General features: G+C 41.9%; 1 protein-coding gene across 9 annotated transcripts in view; it reads right to left on the bottom strand.

The window, feature by feature from the left end:
* The window catches only part of LOC132687857 (uncharacterized), a 139,047-nt gene extending 125,407 nt beyond the window's left edge, over positions 1–13,640 (bottom strand). For 7 of the 9 annotated variants that reach the window (XM_078437327.2, XM_078437328.2, XM_078437330.2 and 4 more), the window contains exon 1: positions 13,470–13,636. In XM_078437327.2, coding sequence (XP_078293453.1) covers positions 13,470–13,504 — 35 coding nt within the window. In that variant the 5' untranslated portion in view covers positions 13,505–13,636. Of the gene's footprint in view, positions 1–13,469 lie in introns of all 9 variants that reach the window. The other 2 variants (XR_013552012.2, XR_013552011.2) reach the window with 1 other exon arrangement.
* Between the last annotated feature and the right edge of the window lie 6,475 nt (positions 13,641–20,115).

Raw genomic sequence — 20,115 nt, forward strand, 5'->3', positions numbered from 1 at the left:
CAGGCTGCTCTAACAAACAGAATAGAGTGGGTGAGCTTAAACAACAGAAATTTCTTTCTCATAGTTCTAGGGGCTGGAAATCCAAGATACAGTGGCAGAATTATCAGGTTTGGGAATGAGCCTCTTCCTGGGGTTGTAGGCAGCTGCCTTCTTGATGTGTCCTCACATATAGGAGAGAAAGACCATCTCTCTCATGCCTCTTTTATAAGGACACTAATTCTCATGATCTAATTAGCTCTCTAAGAACCTACCTCCCAATAGCATCACATTAGGGATTAAGGATTCAACACATGAATGCTGGGACAACATAAGCATTCAGTCCATAACAAGGAGGATGTTCCCTAGGTGGGGGCTCTTCCTGCCTGGAGTTCATACTGAAAATAGCTCCCTCCTGAGGCAGAAAATCCATGTCCTGACACCCCCTGGGTAACAACACTGAAGAATTAACCATGATTATTCCATCACTTCGTTCATTCACTGACAAATTTTTCCTTTTTGTATTAGGCCCTTAAAAAATAAACAGCATAGGTCTTCATCATCTTGAAAAACAAATTGCTTTATAAGTTATCCCTAGACCCTTTGTGTACACATACATGCATTATTGCCTGGGAACGGTAAAGTCTACAGTCTTGATGGGCTTAACCTTAACCCCCTGAGACCCACCAAATCCTGTAAGTTTTCATCTCTCTTCAGAAGAAACTTCTGGAGTACCTGGCTGGCTCAGTCAGTAAAGCGTCTGACTTTGGCTCAGGTCATGATCTCACGGTTCATGGGTTTAAGCCCCTCATTGGGCTCACTGCTGTCAGTACAGAACCTGCTTCAGGGGCGCCTGGGTGGCTTGGTCGGTTAAGCGTCCAAGTTCGGCTCAGGTCATGATCTCACGGTCCGTGAGTTCGAGCCCCGCGTCGGGCTCTGTGCTGGCAGCTCGGAGCCTGGAGCCTGTTTCGGATTCTGTGTCTCCCTCTCTCTCTGCCCCTCCCCTGTTCATGCTCTGTCTCTCTCTGTCTCAAAAATAAATAAACATTAAAAAAAATTTAAAAAAAAAAAAGAACCTGCTTCAGACCCTCTGTCCCCCTCCCTGCCCTTCCACAGCACTCTCTCTCTCTCAAAATAAATAAATAAATTTAAAGAAGAAGAAAAAACTTCTTCCTCCTTTCTAGAATTTTCACACATGCCAGGCCAAGGTTCCCTAGTTCCATCTCCTCCTCTGCAGGGCATGCTTAGCATATTTGACACCTGGGACAGATTATTTTATAATACCACCCTCCTCTACAAAAAGAAAATTATTTTCAGTAATAATCATAAATAAAACAGGTGACAATAATAGCCAAATGCAGACAATAATAAATTTCTTCTATTGAGTTTTGTATGCATAAAATCATGTCAGTAGGGCACCTGGGTGGCTCAGTCAGTTGAGTGTCTGACTTCCGCTCAGGTCATGATCTCGCCATTCATGAGTTTGAGCCTTGTGTCAGGCTCTCTGCTGACAGCTCAGAGCCTGGAGCCTGCTTCAGACTCTGTATCTCCCTCTCTTTCTGCCCCTCCCCTGCTCTCTCTCTCTCTCTCTCTCTCTCTGTCTCTCTCTCTGTCTCTCTCTCTCTCTCTCAAGATAAATAAGCATTAAAAATTTTTTCAAATCATGTCAGTAAAATTAACAATGATAAATAAAATATTACACTATAAAAAAGGAAAAAAGTAATAGATGAACACTTTTTAATTACTTGTACTCACCTCCCGAATCTATGTGCCCCCCAAGACTGAGAAAAGCGGTAAAGGGACCACAAAGAAATGCCACAAAGGGACACTGAGGCAAGTAACTGTCTTGTTAAGATGGTAAGATGCCTCCCTCTGGCCATATCATTCTTGTTTCAGTTATAGGAAGGAATTTAGACCTTCACATATTTATCCTACATAAGCTTTTTGGTCTTATCCAGAGCATCTAATATATTCAAAACTCTTTTGGCAAACATGTATCCAAGACTTCTCCTGGGACAACACAGTGTCCTTCTGGATCTTCCCTGCTTTGGGGCCAGATTAGTTCAGATTCATGTTTGGTTCTCTAGTTACTGTGGATAGAAATATATAGTGGCCTATAACACATTCCTATTATGTGTTAGTTATTATCTTGGCTGTTTCATCTTTTCTGAAATATGCCTGTGCATAGGATTTGGTCCTTAAGTCAGAAAGTCCATGCACAATAGTGCTTCCGGGGTACAGAGCTGCTTGGTCCACTTCTGCAGCTGCCCTCTCAGTCTGAGCTTTAATTTTGCATGTATTACATAACTGTTGATACCTCGATTTCATATCCATCACTATTCCTAGACAGTAAAATTAGTCTCTTGCCAATTCACTTACTCAGTAGGTATGTACCAAGTCCCTACTTAAGCACAGGGAATGTAAGAGCAAACCAAATCCAGTGCTTGACATCAAGGAACTTCAAGTCTACTAAGGATCCAGAAAGTAGTAAATGACAATATAGGGGGCTTTTGTGAAGCCTTGGCTCCTTGCCACAAGACAGTATTTCTTCCCTCTGTGAACCTGGTAAAATATTCACTAGATCAAAAGACTAATTCATATAAGTTACAGCAGGGAATTGAACGGATGCCTGTGAGTTCAATAGTTTTTCTTTTGTGACCTTGTTAATTTGTAAAATCTCTAATAGAGAATTCAGAAATATCAATTCTCAGTACCCAAAGAGAAAGAAAAATCTATAATGGGATGACATCACTCGGGATACAACAGGCAGGTTACATCAAGAGGCAGCAATGATTTGGTTGTGTCTGCAGAACCTGATGGTGGGCTGTCCTTCTATGTTACCTTCATAAAATGGACCTAGGGTAAGGTGCTCTCCAACTCTGTGCAGATACTGCAAACAGTTCAAGGAGAGAGATCACACCCACAAAGAGCTGAGAATGCACTGTTGCCAAGTCCTGATTATTTAACATTATCTTAAGCAGAAAATGAAGAAAGTATTTCAAAACACTTATGTAGCTCTATCTTAGAATTCTGAACCATTCACTCACTCCTTTATTTCAAGAATCTATTAACTTAATTTGAGGACTGTAAAGAAAAAGAGAATGTCCACTGATCTTTGGCTAAAATTTTTCCCAACACAGATGGGTAGGATGTAGAAACCATTGCTTTTGCCATAACAATCGGAAAATACTCTTTAAAACCATCAAAAAGCTATGAATGCAAAAAGTCTGAATGAATTAAATTCCAGAGAAGGACAAGCCCTTACTAGAGGAGTAAAAACTGGTGATCGCTTTTGCTTCTGGAGGCATCAACCAAGTCAAGGCAGGGCAGGAGAGGATCAGATTAGCCAGAGATTGAGGGACTTTTCTGGGGTAAAGAAAATAATAATAATAAGCAGCCAAATGCCATATGTGAGCTGATAGAGCACATAGGAATATGGGGAAATTCCAAATGCTAAGCTAGTTCTTTAAGCCAGCCAATTTTTTCCATGGGAATTTTGCTTAGGAAGTGTTGGTGCAGGAGCAAGAGCTAGACTGGAAAGCAGGGACAGATCTTTCATGAACTTATAGTATTTATATTCCAAAACTTTGCTGAAGGGAGGGACTTGATCCCACTGTGAAGACCCTTGAAACCAGAGGAGACCTGAAGCTAATTAAGCAACAAATGAGCCCCAACCCCACTCATCTCCTGAGTTGATAAAAGAGATCAGTCTTCTACCTAGCTGCCTGATGGAGAAAAAATTTCCCCCCTTCTGTGGGAAAATATTATCATACTCCACCATTTTCTTTTATATAATGTGTCCCATCATCAGGAGAAAAAGCGATCAATGCAAGCAAACCCACAGATGACTGAGATATTAGAATAAGCAGGAAATATCTTTAAAATAACTATTACACAGGGGTGTCTGGGTGGCTCGGTCAGTTAAGTGTCTGACTCTTGGTTTTGGCTCAGGTCATGATCGCAGTTTCGTGAGTTCAAACCCTGCATCAGGCTCTGAGCCTGCTTGGGATTCTCTCTCCCTCTCTGTCCCTTCCCCACTAGTGCTGTCAAAATAAATAAACTTAAAAAATTAAAATACATAAAATAAAATGAAATAAAATAAAATAACTATTATACATACGGTAAATAAATTAAAATAAAAACCAAAAAATTGAATGAAAATATGGAGAATTTCCACAGATAAATAAAAACCAAAAAATAACCCAACTGAAAAATAAAATATATGAACTAAAGAACTTATCAGATTGGCTTCATAGCAGATTGTACACAGCAGAAGACAGGATTAATGAACTTAAAGACAGGTCAGTAGACATCATCCAAGCTGAAGCATAAAGAGAAAAAAATAATAGGGGGGTGGAGGGGAGAAAAAGCATCAAAGACCTCTAGAACAATGTCACATGTAATTGGAGCCTCAGAAAGAGAGCAGAGAGAACATTTGAATGTTCAAAATGTTTGAAGAGACAATAGTCAAGAATTTTCCAAAATTGATTAAAGTTATCAACCTGCATATTCAAGAGGCTAAGTGAAACCCAAATAAAACAAACCCAAGAAATCCAGTCTAAGAAATATGATTAAATTTCTGAAAACTGAAGACAAAGAAAAAAATCTGGAAGCAGCCAGAGGAAAAAAACACTTTGCCTATAGGGGAAAACCAATTCAAACAAACAGGTTTTTCATTAGGAAAGTGGTTACTTCTGGATTTATTACCAACTGGAAAGGGACACAAGGAAAATTTCTGGGGTGATGGAAATATTCCATATCTTGATCTGAGTGGGGGTCACGTTGTAGAAATTCATCTAGTTGTACAATTAGAATGTGTGCAGCAGACAGTCTCTCCTTTGCTGTCCTGCCTGCAGCTTCCTTGCAGTGTATTCAATAAACTTTTACTTCTTTAAAAAAATAAAATAAAATGTGTGCATTTTTGGTATGTGAATTTTTCCTCAATGAAGTACCATAAGAAAAGGGGGGAGGTTTAAGTGTTGATTTGGAACAAGAAGGAGAAACACGAGAATAAGTTAGTTATGATATGGCCTAGTACAATTTTTCCACAATGTCTTCTCCACCACTCAGCCACTGTGGGAGACTGTGGGAAAATAAGATAAAGCTGTTTATTCTAATAAGTTTGACTGTGTTTCAGATGAGTCCCTCATCATATTAGGGTGGTCAGACTATAGGGGACAATGCCTCCTTTAACATCTTTTTGTCATATAATTAACTCTATCCCTTGTCAAAACTAACCACTGTTTTCAAGGGTGCCTGGGTGGCTCAGTTGGCTGAGTGGCCAAGTCTTGATTTGGGCTCAGATCAGGATCGCAGGGTCATGGGATTGAGCCCAGCATGGGGTTCTATGTTGAGCATGGAACCTGCTTAAGATTCTCTCTCTCTCTCCCTCTCTCTGTCTTTCTCTCTCTTTCTCTGCCTCTCTTCCCAGCTTGTGTACGCTCTCTCTCTCTAATTTTTTAATTTAAAAATAAATAAATACCTTTTTAAGATAAACCATTTCATACAAAGCTTATAAAAATGAATATTAATTAATGCAAATGTGCAGGTATCCATTTTAATGTTTTTATTTTCAATTTACTTAACAAATGTTGGTCTTACTTTCTTTTCAGAAAAGTTTTTTTTCAATGCCTGTACTGATTTGACTATACATTTTTTAAGATTTTATTTTTAAGTAGTCTCTACACCAAACATGGGGCTCAAACTTCCAACCCTGAGATCAAGAGTCGCACACTCTACTACCTGAGCCAACCAGCTGCCCCTAATTTGCTTATTATATTAATCATATTAATATTTATATTCACTGGATACTTTCCTGTTAAGGACTTTCTGGACTTTATACCCAGTAAACATCTGAAAGGGAAATCCTGTTAGAAGGGAGGGGATGTTAAAATACAGCAGTGGGAAGGGAAGAAACGTTCACTGACAATACTTAGGAAATATAATGTTTTATATTATTACTCTTTAAAAATTAATTTCCTGGGGCTCTCATTAATCAAATTATAGAAGTTGAAGGGATGATAACAAGAGATTACTTCAATCATAAAATTGTTTTTAAAGCTCTTCCTGTAATGGTAATATGCAGCCAGGATTGAGATTCACTGCACCAATTACATGTGGTAGTGACCCCTGATCCCCAAGTGCAAACAGACCCCAAACGGGCAGCACCAAATTGGTCCAAAAAAGGAGGAGTCCTTTCTCAGACTAGCCATAGTGGGGGAAGCGGCAATGATTACAAAAAAGCATGTCAAGGTGTGTAAGTGTTCCAGGCAGACCCATATCCTCCATTGAGCTGGGTCCCCAGAGCACAAGAGACAGCTGGGGAAAGAAAACCATGATCCACACTTCCTATTGGACTCAATCTCCTGCCCAAATCAATCAAAGAATTTTTCCCACAAGATGTATAAGACTTCATGTCCTCAGACTTCAGCATCTCTGAAATAGCTTGGAGAAGACACCCATACCCCCAACATTGCAGGAGATGTTTGCAACTCAGGCAGATCCTTGGTTTTAGGTGTACACACCCCCAGGACATGAGTGTTATGAAACCCTTGCCCTGGGTGACAGCCCCAGCTTTCTCAGATTCTCCCTGTAGAGTCTAACATCAAGTTTAGTGTCTCTGCCCTTGCCCCAGGGTTGAGTGTCCTGGGGCTATGCCCTGAGTTCCTGCATTCCCTGGAGATTGCAGTTTTTCCTTTCTAGCTCCCCATCTGAACTCTAACCCTCACTCAAGCCCATCCTCTTTGGTGGGGCTCTGACATCAGTCTCATATTTGCAAACTCCTTTCCTCTGGAAGCTAAATCCTATGTCCTGTGTCCCTGTTCACTGACTGAATACTTGCTCTGGAGGAATATGAAAATGGGCACCTTACCCTCTTGAATATCCTTGGCTGCCTTCTGCTCACAGGTCCACGAGGCTGAGTTCCAACACCTGCTCCATCAAGCTCAAGTGTTTCATGGCCATTTTAACATAGATGTTGGATCTCTAAGCCACCCTTATTGAATCTATTCACTATGGTTTTGGCAGTGTCCTTGACCTGTGTCTTCTGTCTTCATTTTCTAGCTTTATTGACACATAACATTATGTAAGTTTAAGGTATACAACATGATGGGGCACCTGGGTGGCTCAGTCAGTCAAGTGTCCGACTTTGGGTCAAGTCATGATCTCACAGCTGAGTTCAAGCTCCGTGTGGGGCTCTGTGCTGACAGCTCAGAGCCTGTTTGGGATTCTCTCTCTCTCTCCCTCTCTCTCTCTCTCTCTGTCCTTCCCCCACCTTCTCTCTCTCTCTCTCTCAAAATAAAAAAAAAAAACAACTCTTTTTAAAAAGGTGTACAACATGATGATTTGATGTCTGTATATATTTCAAAATTATTACAATAAAGTTAGTTAATACATTCATCACTTCACATAGTTTCTTTGTGTGTGTGTGTGGTAAGAACATTTAGATCTAATCTCTTAGCTACTTTCAAATATACAATATAGTATTGTTAACTATAGTCACAATGCTGTACATTGTATCTCCAGAACTTAGTTATCTTATAACTGGAAGTTTGTATCCTTTGACCACCAGAACCCTTTTCCTCCACACTTCCCCCAACCCCCGGAAACTAACAATCAACTCTCAGTTCCTCTGAATTGGGTTTTTTTAGATTCTACATATAATTGAAATCATACAGTATTTGTCTTTCTCTGTCCTACTTACTTTATTTATCATTAATGCCCTCCTTCTTTTTTATGGCTGAGTAACACCCCACTGTGTGTATGTCTGGGCGTGTCTGTGTGTGTGTCTGTCTGTCTGTGTGTGTGTTTGTGTGTTACATTTTCTTTTTCCACATATTCATCACAGACACTTAGGTTGTATTTCTATATCTTGGCCACTGTAAATAATACGTCAATGAACATGGAAGTGTAGCTATCTCTTCAAGATAGAAATTACATTTCCTTTGGATATATATCCAGATATGGGATTGCTGAATCACATGGTAGTTCCCGTTTCAATTTTTTGAAGAAACACATACTGATTGCCATAGTAGCTACACCAATTCACATTCCCAGCAGTACAGAAGGGTTCCCTTTTCTGTACATCCTCACCAATGCTTGTTATCTTTTGTCTTTTTGGTAACAGATATCCTAACAAGTGTGACTTGATAGCTCATTGTGGTTTTGATTTGCATTTCTCTGATTAACTAGTGATGTTGAGTACCTTTTCATGTACCTATTGGCCATTTGTAGGTCTATTTTGGAAAAATATCTATTAGGTCCTGTGCCCCATTTTTTCATTGGATTACCTGTTGTTGTTGTCTTTTTTATATTGAGTTGTATGAGTTTCAAATATATTTTGGATATTAACCCCTTAACCCCTTATCAATAGGTGGTTTGCAACTATTTCCTTTCATTCCATAGGTTGCCATCTCATTTTGTTGATTGTTTCTTTTGCTGTGCAGGACATATATATATATATATATATATATATATATATATATATATATATTGTGCCTCGCACCTTCGGTGTCATAGGCCAAAATTACCAAGACCAATGTCCAGGAGTTTTTTTCCCTGTGTTTTTTTAAAGGAGTTTTACAGTTTCAGTTCTTATGTTTAAGTCTTTAATCCATTTTGGGTTAATTTTTGTTAATTTTGGGTCCAATATAACTCTTGCATGCCAATATCTAGTTTTCCCACAACTATTTACAGAAAATACCATAGCTTCGCATTGGCTATTCCTGGCTCCTTGGTCAAATATTAGTCATATATGCATGGGTTAATTTCTGGATCCCCAATTCTGGAGTTGTATTAGTTTCTTTTGATGGTGTTATATTTGCCTGATTCTTCATGACCCTTGCAGTCTTGCATTGGTGTCAGTGCATTTGTAAGAGCAAACACCTCTTCCAGTGTTTACAGATTAGTTTTGGCAGGTAAAGACCCTCTCCTGTCAGTTCCCCAGGCTGATGAGATTACCTCTGGGATCACAGTCATACTGGGCTGGGGCTGACTTACAAGGCTGTTGCTGCATTCACAGTCATATCACTAGAGGCTCAAGCAGGCATGAATCCCATTCCAAGCAGGCATGAATCCCATTCAGTCCCTGGACGGGCGGCACTACCTCCAGGGTCTTGCTCAGTAAGATGGCCCTGGGACAAGTGTCTGCTTCAGAATCCACAGCTGGGTCCTTAAACAGCTCACCTATTACCAGCTGCATGGACAGGTATGGTTCCTACTACATCTCTGGGAAGGCTCCTGCCAAGTCACTGGGTAGGTCCCTGGGTGGACAAAACTATCCCTGAACCATGGTTGAGAGGGGCTAGACCCCAGTCCCAAGGCTGTTTTAGGATCGGTAGCCATGACTGAGGTCTACAGACCTGGCTTTGGGAGACAGATGGGTGTGTCTCCCACCGCATTCCTGGACAGCCTGGATGGCTCCCTGACAGTGACTGGAGCTGAAACTGATTACAGGGCAATTTCAGAATTTCTGGAGGCTCAGACAGGAGTGTGTCCCACAGGGTGCCTGCACCAGCTGGACTGCTTACAGACTGTGGCTGGAAAGCTTGGGACCTAGTCTAGGGCCCTTTCAGAATGTCCAAGACTGCAGAAGGGAGTGTCTCCCACTGGGTCCCTGGGCCAGCAGGATTGCTTATTCAGCCCTGATTTCCTGCACCTCCCCAGGATCCAAGTTCCTGAGATTCCAGTTTATCCCATGAAGATCCTATCAGAACTATAACTCCTGGAAGTTGAGAGTTCTTCAGATGGGAAGAAATTGCATTTTTCTGTTACTCTGTCTTTTTTAAAAGGATAAACAGTGGACATTGATATACCTCATGCACAATAACAAAATTTTGGATAGGAAACAATTGCTCTGTGCTAGAGTGGCAAATAGTTTTCATCTCTAGTAACCCCAATCAATTAGCCAATCATTTTGTCTGCCATGGACAAGAAGAGGGAGGAGAAGGAGGTATGTCAAATATGTGCAGATACGGATTTTATTCCAAATTAGCCACAAAGTCAGGCCAAAACCCCAGGTCTTGTGACACCCAGTTGCTCACACATTCCATTACATCCAACCAACATGCATCTGAGTTTATCAGACAGAAATCAGGCATGATCTGTTGCATTACAGAACACTTCTTTGCCTTAAAATGTTTTTACGTGGAAAATACAAGTGTTTGGTAAATTAAAGGCTGCTTGGCAGATCATTAACTACTTGACAGTGAGACCTGGGAGCAGAATATTAGGGGCACACACTGAATGACCATTAGAGAGAAATTAAGCTAAAATGTAAGGTCAGATATGATAGTGTAAACTCATAGTGAAATAACACATAGTTTGTAAGAATTCCATTTACTCAGAGCTTTTTCAGAATCATGGCCCCTGAGGGGATAACTATATAGTCCAATTGCAAAGACAAAAATGTGTAATATCTTATTTTTAGGTCTTCATAAAATATGAAAATGATTCTTTTTGATATAATGATTTAAGTTAAACATTCATTTAAAAAGTGAAAGAAAGAGAAGAGTTTTAAAGTGTGAATACGCTTTGAGCCAGCAATTTTGCTTGAGTTGATGGAATAGCCAGAAGTCACAGGAAAAGATTTAATACCCATCTCCTGGGAGAATAAACCTCCAAGTGACTTTTCTAATTGTAGCTGAGGTGTAATGAGACATGATGAAATAAACAGTAAATTAAGGGAAAGTACCCAGGGACTGAGACTTGATAGACAGGAGTTTCTGGGAAAGAGTAGGAGGAAAGAAGGGAGGGGGGAACTCTGGTCATGAAGACTCTGTAAAGCAGACTCCCCATTGGCCACTGAGCCCTGATGGGCTAGCACTGACTATGGACCCCTGGCTGGTGACACAAGAGGTTCTCAGAGGGGATAAAGTGATGAGAGAAGGCAGTCAGCTGCCTATGGAACTGCTGATTAAGTGTCTTCTGGCTGATTCAATGGCCTGCTGGTGATCTGGGGGCTTGCAGCACTGTGCTATGGGACTCCAGCTCACAGGCTGGGATTTAGGTACCGAGTCCCACACTTGCCCCCAGAGAGGAATCAGAACCAGCTGCCCACCCCTGGTCAAGGGCATAGCTCAACCATCACCTTTTTGAATCTGCAATACAATCTACATCCACAGCATCTTGAAAGAATTAAAATCCCCAACAATAAATGAAGAGGGTGTTCAACTTCCATTGAAGCAAGAGAAGCAAATTCACACCTTTTAAGACCCAAGATACAATCTATGTTATACCTATAAAGTTCAGGCATTGAAACTGCATTGGGATATCCATGGACAGTGGTGCTTCCCTTATCCGTGGTTTCAGTTACCCGTGGTCAACTGTGATCCAAAAGTAGATCCTCCTGCTGACTTACTGTCAGGTCAACAGGAGCCTGAAGCCATATCACATGCCTACATAATTCACCTCATTCGGTCTCATCACATGAGCATTTTATCATCTTACATCAACACAAGCGGAAGGGTGAGTGCAGTACAGGAAGATATTTTGAGAGAGAGACCACATTCATGGAACTTTTATTACAGTATATGGTTACAATTGTTCTATTTTATTACTACTGCTGTTAATCTCTTATTGTGCCTAATTCATTATAAATTAAACTTTATCATAGGTATGTATGCTTAGGAAAAAGCATAGTATATATCCCTGGTTTCAGGCATCCACAAAGGGTCTTGGAACATATTCTAGAGGATAAGAGATAAGGGGGGGGGTGGGGGGGCTACTGTACGTAGAGCTCGCTGATTTTTTAATCTTCTCTTTTTAAATAAAAGAAGGCAAAACAAAATTATATCAATGATTCTTGTGGACTAGAACCATATATCTGTGTCAAGTGACTGCCTTTGGCAATTTTTTTTTTCATTTTTTAACTGCATAATTACAAACCTGCAAGGTGTATGGTGTATAATGAAGTCGCCGGTGTAACCTTAACTGACTCCGTGCTAATAGGTGTCTCTCTCATTTTGCAAATTACAACCTGCAAAATGATGACATGCCTGGAAAGTAGTGATTGGGACTCATGAAGCTTGGCACCGAGAGTCAGAAAACGCCCATGAGAAGCCATCACAGGCAGATTGATGATGACATTAGACAATATGCGTATGGCATTAATTATACCCTCCGAGTTTTGCTAGATTGCAGCTCCAGACAGTGTGTCAGGCAGTAACACCCCATCCACGGTGTCTCTCAGCCACTTACTGGTGACATCTTGACATCTTTGTCAAACACAACATAAGCACTAGAAGGCCCCAGGCCCAGGTCCAGAGGACGAAGACTCTAAACGTTCCATCCTTCCTCTGTCTGGTGAGCCGCCAGGGGAAGCTAAATGAATGAAAAGAAAGCAGGGCCTCTCCCCCAAAAGAGACATCTCAAGACTGAAGGGGGGAAGGACGGAATACCCGAGAAGCTGGAAACAGGACTAGAGGAGACGGAAGAAGGAATTTGGAATTTTGTAGGTCAGGCGAGAGAGGGCTAGAAACGGCAGAAGGAAAAGAGGTATCTTTATATCCTTAAATCTTTGAACTCTTAGTCCTCATGACTAGAAGGGACCTAAAACTGCAAGCCAATCCATTATCCTTCAATCCTGGTATAACATCCCACCAAAAGCCACCCGAACCTGCCTGTACAACCCCAACCACAAAAACTCACTACTCAGAAGGCAGCCATTTTTGTCTTTGGGAAATTGTGATGAGGAGCTCATTTAGGAGTTCATCTCCCTGTGGAGCCCAAACCTGCCTCCCTGTAACTGACAGCTGCTGATGGAGCCATGGGATGAATGGCTCTGCCCCTCCTGCACATGGCACCCCACAAGTATTTTATAAAAACTGTTGTGTCCCACAGACTGCCCTTCCTCGATCTGGCATAGATCTATCTCTGACCCCATTGGGACATGATCATCAAAAGCAGAAAAGAGAAAAATGCCAAATAAAGCAGTGTATAGAACATGTGGAAGAACTCACTGATAATGAGGAATTGGTAAAGGATAATCCACCCCCTCTGCCCTAAAAGTAAAATCATGACTCTCCTACAGATATGAAATAAACACGCGTTAATGATTTTAACTCATTATCAAATGAGGAACCCAGTAAGATGTTACATCCAGTTCAAAGAATAAACCAAAGAACAGACACACTTCAAGATGAAGAACATTGACATCAGTGTGCAAATAGGAACAAAACTGGTTTCTCTTGCAGTAGGGGAAGGAAGCCAATTAAACCTCTGTGTGGACAGGACAAAATTTGCATATCTATGGATGAGAATATCTTTGCATTCCATTATCAGCTATTGACCATTCACAGACCTTAAAATAGCTCAAAGGCAATGAAATATGTTACTTGTTTTCCAGGCTGCCTTAACAAAGTGCCACAAACTGGGTGGCTTAAAAAATAGAAACATATCGTGTCACAGTTTTGGAGGCTGAAAGGCCAAGATCAAGATGTCAGCAGGGCTGGTTCCTTCTAGGGATGGTAAGGGAGGATCTGTTCCGTGCCTCTCACCTGGCTTCTGGAGGTTTGCTGGCAATCTTTAGCATTCCTCAGCTTGTAGATTCATCCTCCCAGTCTCTGCCTTCTTGTGTCCCATGGACATACCCATGCATGGCTATGTCTACATTTCCCCTTTCTTCAAAGACACCTGTCCTCTTTGGATCAGGGGCCCACCCTACTCCAGTATGACCTCATCTTCAGTTTAACTACATCAACAATGACCCTATTTCCAAACAAGGTCACATTCTGAGGTCCTGGGAGTTAGGACTCCCAACAGATGAATTGGGTAGGAACTGGGGGACAAAAGTTGACCCATAATGGGCTCAAAGCCCCCACAGAATCAGAATAAAATAATCTAAAAGGCTATGCTCCAAACAACACACATTTTTCCACTGAAACATAAATCTCTTCCTCACAGAGCTGTGTAGAGAGCGTCCATAAAACAATTTCAGGAAATATTGGAAAAGTGGAGGCTGCGATATTCAGAACTTGCTCCCAGTTTCTTTGTATCATTTGTCAAAAGAATGTAAATTCTGTTCTGCTGATCATTCTCTAAATAGCCTAAAATGAGGAGAAACAGTCATAACTCAAAAAAGCTCAGGAAGTAGCCCACTACTCCAAATTTACCCTAAAAATCTTGTCTAACTCATTTGTAGTGGAAGCTGATTAGGCTGGTTTGGGGGAGCAGGGAAGAATCTCAGCTTTGGTAACCATAATTCATTCATAGAGTGATTTCTAGTGTAATTCTCGTGACCTTTTGAGGTAAGCTTTGGTTCCCATTTTTTAAACGAGAGAGTTGAAGGATTTAAATGAACTCCCTAGAGCCAGAAAGCTGTCCACAGGATGTATGGCAAGCACCCTTACTCTGCTTTATCTTTTCCCCTTTGTCCAAATGTCCTGATCAGTTATTTAAACTGTTGATCAGGGCACCTGAGTGGCTCAGTCGGTTGAGCGTCTGACTTCGTCTCAGGTCATAATCTCGCAGTTCATGGGTTGGAGCCCCACAAGGGGCTCTGTGCTGACAGCTCAGAGCCTGGTGCCTGCTTCTGATTCTGTGTCCCCCTCTTTCTCCGCCCCACCCCTGCTTGTGCTCCGTCTCTCTCCCCGTCTCTCAAAAATAAATAAACATTAAAAAAAATTAAAACTGTTGATGAGTATTTGTTTCTCATGCCATATCCAAATGCTTTCTGGAAATGGAGCAAGGAGTAAATTAGTTAAAAGCCATACAACCAGGACTTGAACGTAGGACTACTGCCTATGTCAGCACAGATGCTACGACAAGGAGCCCTGCCTCCCCAACCACTGCCATCCCACCCCAGGCTCCTTTCTCAGTGGGTCTGGTGAACAGGGCCAGTGGACAAAACTTGTGGTCAGAGCCCTGCAAAAAAAAAAAAAGAATAAAAAAACTGACAAGTGTCCCAGATTCTACATATCACACAAGTAGTCAGGCATTAGCCAAAAACACACAAAAAAAATTATAGCCCCTTGTAGCCTCCTCATATCAGCAAGATCAACAAAAATGAGAAGTGTGGGATCTCAGTTGCTGGATATGCTGTGTGGCGGGGACTCGAAAAATATTAGCAGGTGTTCAATAAATAATAATTTGGTTAATTTCCTCCTTTCTGCTTTTTGAGTAAAACCAGACCCACAAAGTTTGTATACTTAACTCATCCCCTTCAGAACATATTTTTCATGCATTTTCCAGTGTTCAAAGTAGAAGGGATATAGGGGCACCTGGATGGCCATCCCAGTTGGCCATCCAACTCTTGATTTCGGCTCAGGTCATTATCTCACAGTTTGTGAATTCGAGCCCCACACCGGGCTCTACACTGACAGTGCAGAACCCGCTTGGGATTTTCTCTCTCCCTCTCTCTCCCTGCCTCAATCTCTCTCTCTCTCTCTCTAAATAAATACATATAAATAAACACTTTTTTTAAAAAGTATAAGGGACATATAAGAGTATCCTTTTTACAAGGTGAAAAAGTTCTAGAGCTCTGTTACTAATAATGTAAATATACTTAACTGTACACTTAAAAATGGTTAAGATGGTAAAGTTTATAGTATGTGTTTTTAAAATTTTTTTTTCAACGTTTTTTATTTATTTTTGGGACAGAGAGAGACAGAGCATGAACGGGGGAGGGGCAGAGAGAGAGGGAGACACAGAATCGGAAACAGGCTCCAGGCTCGGAGCCATCAACCCAGAGCCTGACGCGGGGCTCGAACTCACGGACCGCGAGATCGTGACCTGGCTGAAGTCGGACGCTTAACCGACTGCGCCACCCAGGCGCCCCTATAGTATGTGTTTTTTATCAGAACTTTTAAAAAATAAAGCTGGAGGGAGATCCGGAATCTTCCTAATCAGTTATGGTTATTCCTCAGGTGTTAGTGTTTCAAGTAATTCTTTTTTCCAATGGGAGATTGGTTGTGCCACATGCACAATCATAATTGACACACGGTGAAGAAAGGGGCACTGATGAACTTTGTTTTACTAGAATAACCTAGCGCTGGTGATGCCTATATTATGCCACACTTTATTAGTATGTGCACATACTACAAAGAAAGGGGGAGAAAAAGTGAGAAAGTCATTTGAAGGGGGACTGCTTGATCTAGGTATTTTGGGGGGAAGAGGCTGCTTTTCAAGAGATTCTCATGAGAGCCACTTCCTTTCTCAGACTGATGGTAGTTGGGATTTTCCAAGGAAACCCGTGTATGAACCCTGGCCCCTCCAAGCCCCTGCACCCACCCTGACCCCACCCCAAAACATACCTACTTCTTCAAACCCTCCCTCTGTGAGTGAAAAGCAGCAGCGGGCCGTGAGGCCAATCACTCAGACACAAATTACGTAGTGACAGCAGAGGAAACAGCTATTTGTCTCCCCAGGCGGAGTGAGGAGAATCGTCAAAGAAACCCCAAATGGATCTTTTATTCATCAAATATTTATTGAGTACCTACTACATGCCAGACACTGCGACCGTTTCTGCAGACCATCATTCTAGGAGTTGGCACACGTTTCTCTACAAAAGTACCAGACTGCCTAGGGGATGGGCAAACTCGGACTCCTGGGAGCGAATCATTAGCTGACCCCTTTGCACGGACAGAGAGACGTGAACCAACGTTGCAGTACAATGCACATCCCTCTCTCCCGGGCTAAGCAGTGTCTTTCTACTTCCTACAGCTGCAGGCTACATACTTTTTCTTGCAATGAATTCATGTGAGTCTAAGGCTTTACCATGCTTCGGAGACCTTTCACAAATAGAATTAATCCAGCAGGAAGGAGGCATGCCCACCTGGGCGACACCCACAGTGAGAGAAGAGTGGAGGACCAAACCCTCTGCTGTTTTGTTGTGTGTGTTTGTTTGTTTGTTTGTTTGTTTAGAAAAAATAGAGATAGGGGCACCTGGGTGGCTCAGTCGGTTAAGCGGCCGACTTCGGCTCAGGTCATGATCTCGCGGTCCGTGAGTTCGAGCCCCGCGTCGGGCTCTGCGCTGACAGCTCAGAGCCTGGAGCCTGTTTCAGATTCTGTGTCTCCCTCTCTCTGACCCTCCCCGTTCATGCTCTGTCTCTCTCTGTCTCAAAAATAAATAAACGTTAAAAAAAAAAAAAAAAAAATTAAAAAAAAAAAAAAAATAGAGATAAAGGTGAAAGAGAGCCCAAGGTCACAGGTCAACAAGCAGAAGCCACGTCTTCTGCCACCAAGTTCAGCCATCTTTCCACTCTCCAAGGCTGGGCTGCTAGAGGCATTCTTGCTCAAACGCATGCATTCGTGAAGCTTTCCAGTGAAAGGGCCTTGTGTGTTAATAGATGTTGGGCCTTGCAGTATTTGCATTTTATATTCAATTTGGGTGTTAATGGCCTCCCTTTACTCACTTAGATGGAAAGATGAGCCACAGCTACTCCTCTGAAGAATGTGATCTTAGTTTCCTCATCTATGAAATGAATTGATTGAACCAATTGATCTGTAAGCTTCCTTCATTTATTCAGGCAGTTGGTCAGCTATGTGTTTGGAGTTTTCACTGTTGGCCAATCTCTGACCCTCTATCCCTTTCAGGTCTCATGGTCTGTGGACAAATCGACCCAATCATTTATTCTATTTTGAGGGGATAACAATTCAACCCATAATATGGAGCTTTGAAAAACAGCAATACCGGGGCCCCGACAAAACCTGATTTAGTGGGACACTGGCACTTTTTTTTAATACTCCCAGGGGACTCTACTGTGTGTCCAACATCAAGAGCCACCAGGGAGAACCCTCAATGGAGATTCTAGTCCCAGTTCAAGCTAAAAGAATGTGGACCATAGTTTTCCCAACTCTAAAATGAACAAAAGAATTTTAAAGCCTCTTTTCAGCGTTGGAATTTCATGGCCCAGAGGAAAGAAAATAGTCCATAGCCTGATTCTTCTTTTCATCCTGGATCCTGCTACCTTTCAGGGCATCCTCATGAGAAGTGGCACATCTGGGGTTCAAGAGTAAGTGTGAAGAAAGTCAGAAAGTTTCAGCAGGACAAACTTGTAGCCAATGAGGTAGTCCCCAGTAATACAATGGGACAGGATACTCATGGAATGGTGCCCAAACACTTTTGCAGATAAAAGCTATCGGGAAAACATCACAGGGCCCTGCCATTACTGTCTCCACGCGGTTGCGATGGGACTCCTCTGAGAGCAAATTTGCACAAAGAGTGTGGTATGCTAATTAAAATGGAATTCTGTGTGGACGTTTCATTTGTGGATTAGTTAAAAGCAATTAGCATTTGGGGCAGAAGTGCTGTGGAAAAGAGGCTGAGCTGGGGACTTTGTCTGATGGAATGGAGGGCTGAGCTTTGGCTAGGGTGCTTCGGGGAGCTGAGTCTGCAATCTCGTTGGGGGCTCTGCCACAGTGAGGAGAAATCCACAGAAGCAGGCTGGCAGAACCCAAAGGTCAGGCCCCATGTGACAGATTTGCTACATTCTTAGGTTTACGCTGGCCTTCTTTTTACTTCTTGTCTTGCTCATCACCATTGAAAGCATAATATAATAAAAGAGTGCTACCTGGCATATTCATTTGTGGCCAACTGGTAAACTAAGACATCAAATATCATGTTTCTAGAAAACCCCTACAAAGAATCTTTTTTAAAAAGTGGGTGGTGTATGCCTCCAGGTGCTAGATACAGTGGACAGGGAGCCACTGAGACAAATTTGTGGAGAGCATTGGGAGAATTGATTTTTCAATCCAATTCAATTCAATTCAATTCAATTCCAATAAATTCTGGAAGAATTGATTTTTTTCCTCCCTCTGCCCAAAGGCAAGATAGAAAGGGCTACAAATGAAAGACAAAGGTTGACAAAAGATGAAGCAAGTTAGAGTTTAGTGGATGAGATTTTCAGTTAATGAGAAGAAATCAGGGGAAAGGGAAGAAAACTATGAGAGAATCCCCAGGAGTTTGAGTCTATCTTTAAATGGGTGAACCGAGGTGCTCTTTCTTGACTGACATTAGAAACCAAGAGTCCCACTAATGCCACACAGAGCACAAGACATGGACGTAACAGTGAAGAGATGGCAGCAGGTGTTCCAGACAGGAAATGGCAAAGAATGTCCCCTGGTTCCTTGCCAATTGCACCTCAGTTGGAGAATACCCAGAAAATCCCTTGTGCCCAGTGGAGGGGAAGCTAGAGGGCCACAGAAGCTGAGTCTTGGTTGGCACCCTTGACCAGGGATTTCCATGGCAAGTGGCAAAATGGCTCTGGAGTGGAAGGTTTGAAAGGCAGTCTGCCCCAGCCCCAGAATCCCCAGTTCCAACCAGAACCAACCCTGAAGCTCTCTTGAAAGAGTCTGCTAATGTATCAGGAGAAGACACAAACCACATCAGTTGTTTGTACAAAAGAGAATTTACCATAAAGAACTGTTAACTAAGTAACTGGAAATGACAAAAGGGAATTCTAAGATGTCTTAGAAGCAGCAATGGCAGGAAGAGCCCCAAACCCTTACAGCTGATGGAGCAGGAAAGAGAGTAAGGCAACATGGGGGCATTACAACCACAGCATCCTAACAAATGTCTCCACCTATGCACTAGATGCCATCCTCTCGGACCTATCCACTATTTTCACCAACTTGGGACCTACAATTAATCTCTCATGCTCACTGGTGCTCTCTTTCTCTCTCAACCTCTCTCCTATCGCCTTCACATCTACACTTAAATGCACTCAAGCCTACAGAATCTTCAAAAAACCCTCTTCCCATGGTTTGCCTCCCTCCCTCGCTGTTTGTAACTATTTTTTCCCCTTCTCTTCCCCCATGGTCTTCTGTTAAGTTTCTCAACTTCCACATATGAGTGAAAACATTTGATATCTGTCTTTCTCTGGCCAACTTATTTCACTTAGCATAATACTTAAATACAGAGAACGTCCTGAGGGTTGATGGAGGGGCAGGGGAGAGGGGAAAATGGATGATGGGCATTGAGGAGGGCACTTGTTGGGATGAGCACTTGGTGTTGTATGTAAGTGATAAATAATAGGAATCTACTCCCCAAACCAAGAGCACACGGTACACACTGTATATTAGCTAACTTGGCAATAAATTATATTAAAAATAAATAATAAATAAATAAATGTCATTTTCATAACATAAATAAATATATAAATAAACAAACCTCTTCCCTCCTCCTAATATGCCCCTCCAAAGACC

The sequence above is a fragment of the Panthera onca genome, chromosome E1 (genome assembly GCF_046562875.1).
Source record: "Panthera onca isolate mPanOnc1 chromosome E1, mPanOnc1 haplotype 2, whole genome shotgun sequence".
Lineage (NCBI taxonomy): Eukaryota > Metazoa > Chordata > Mammalia > Carnivora > Felidae > Panthera > Panthera onca.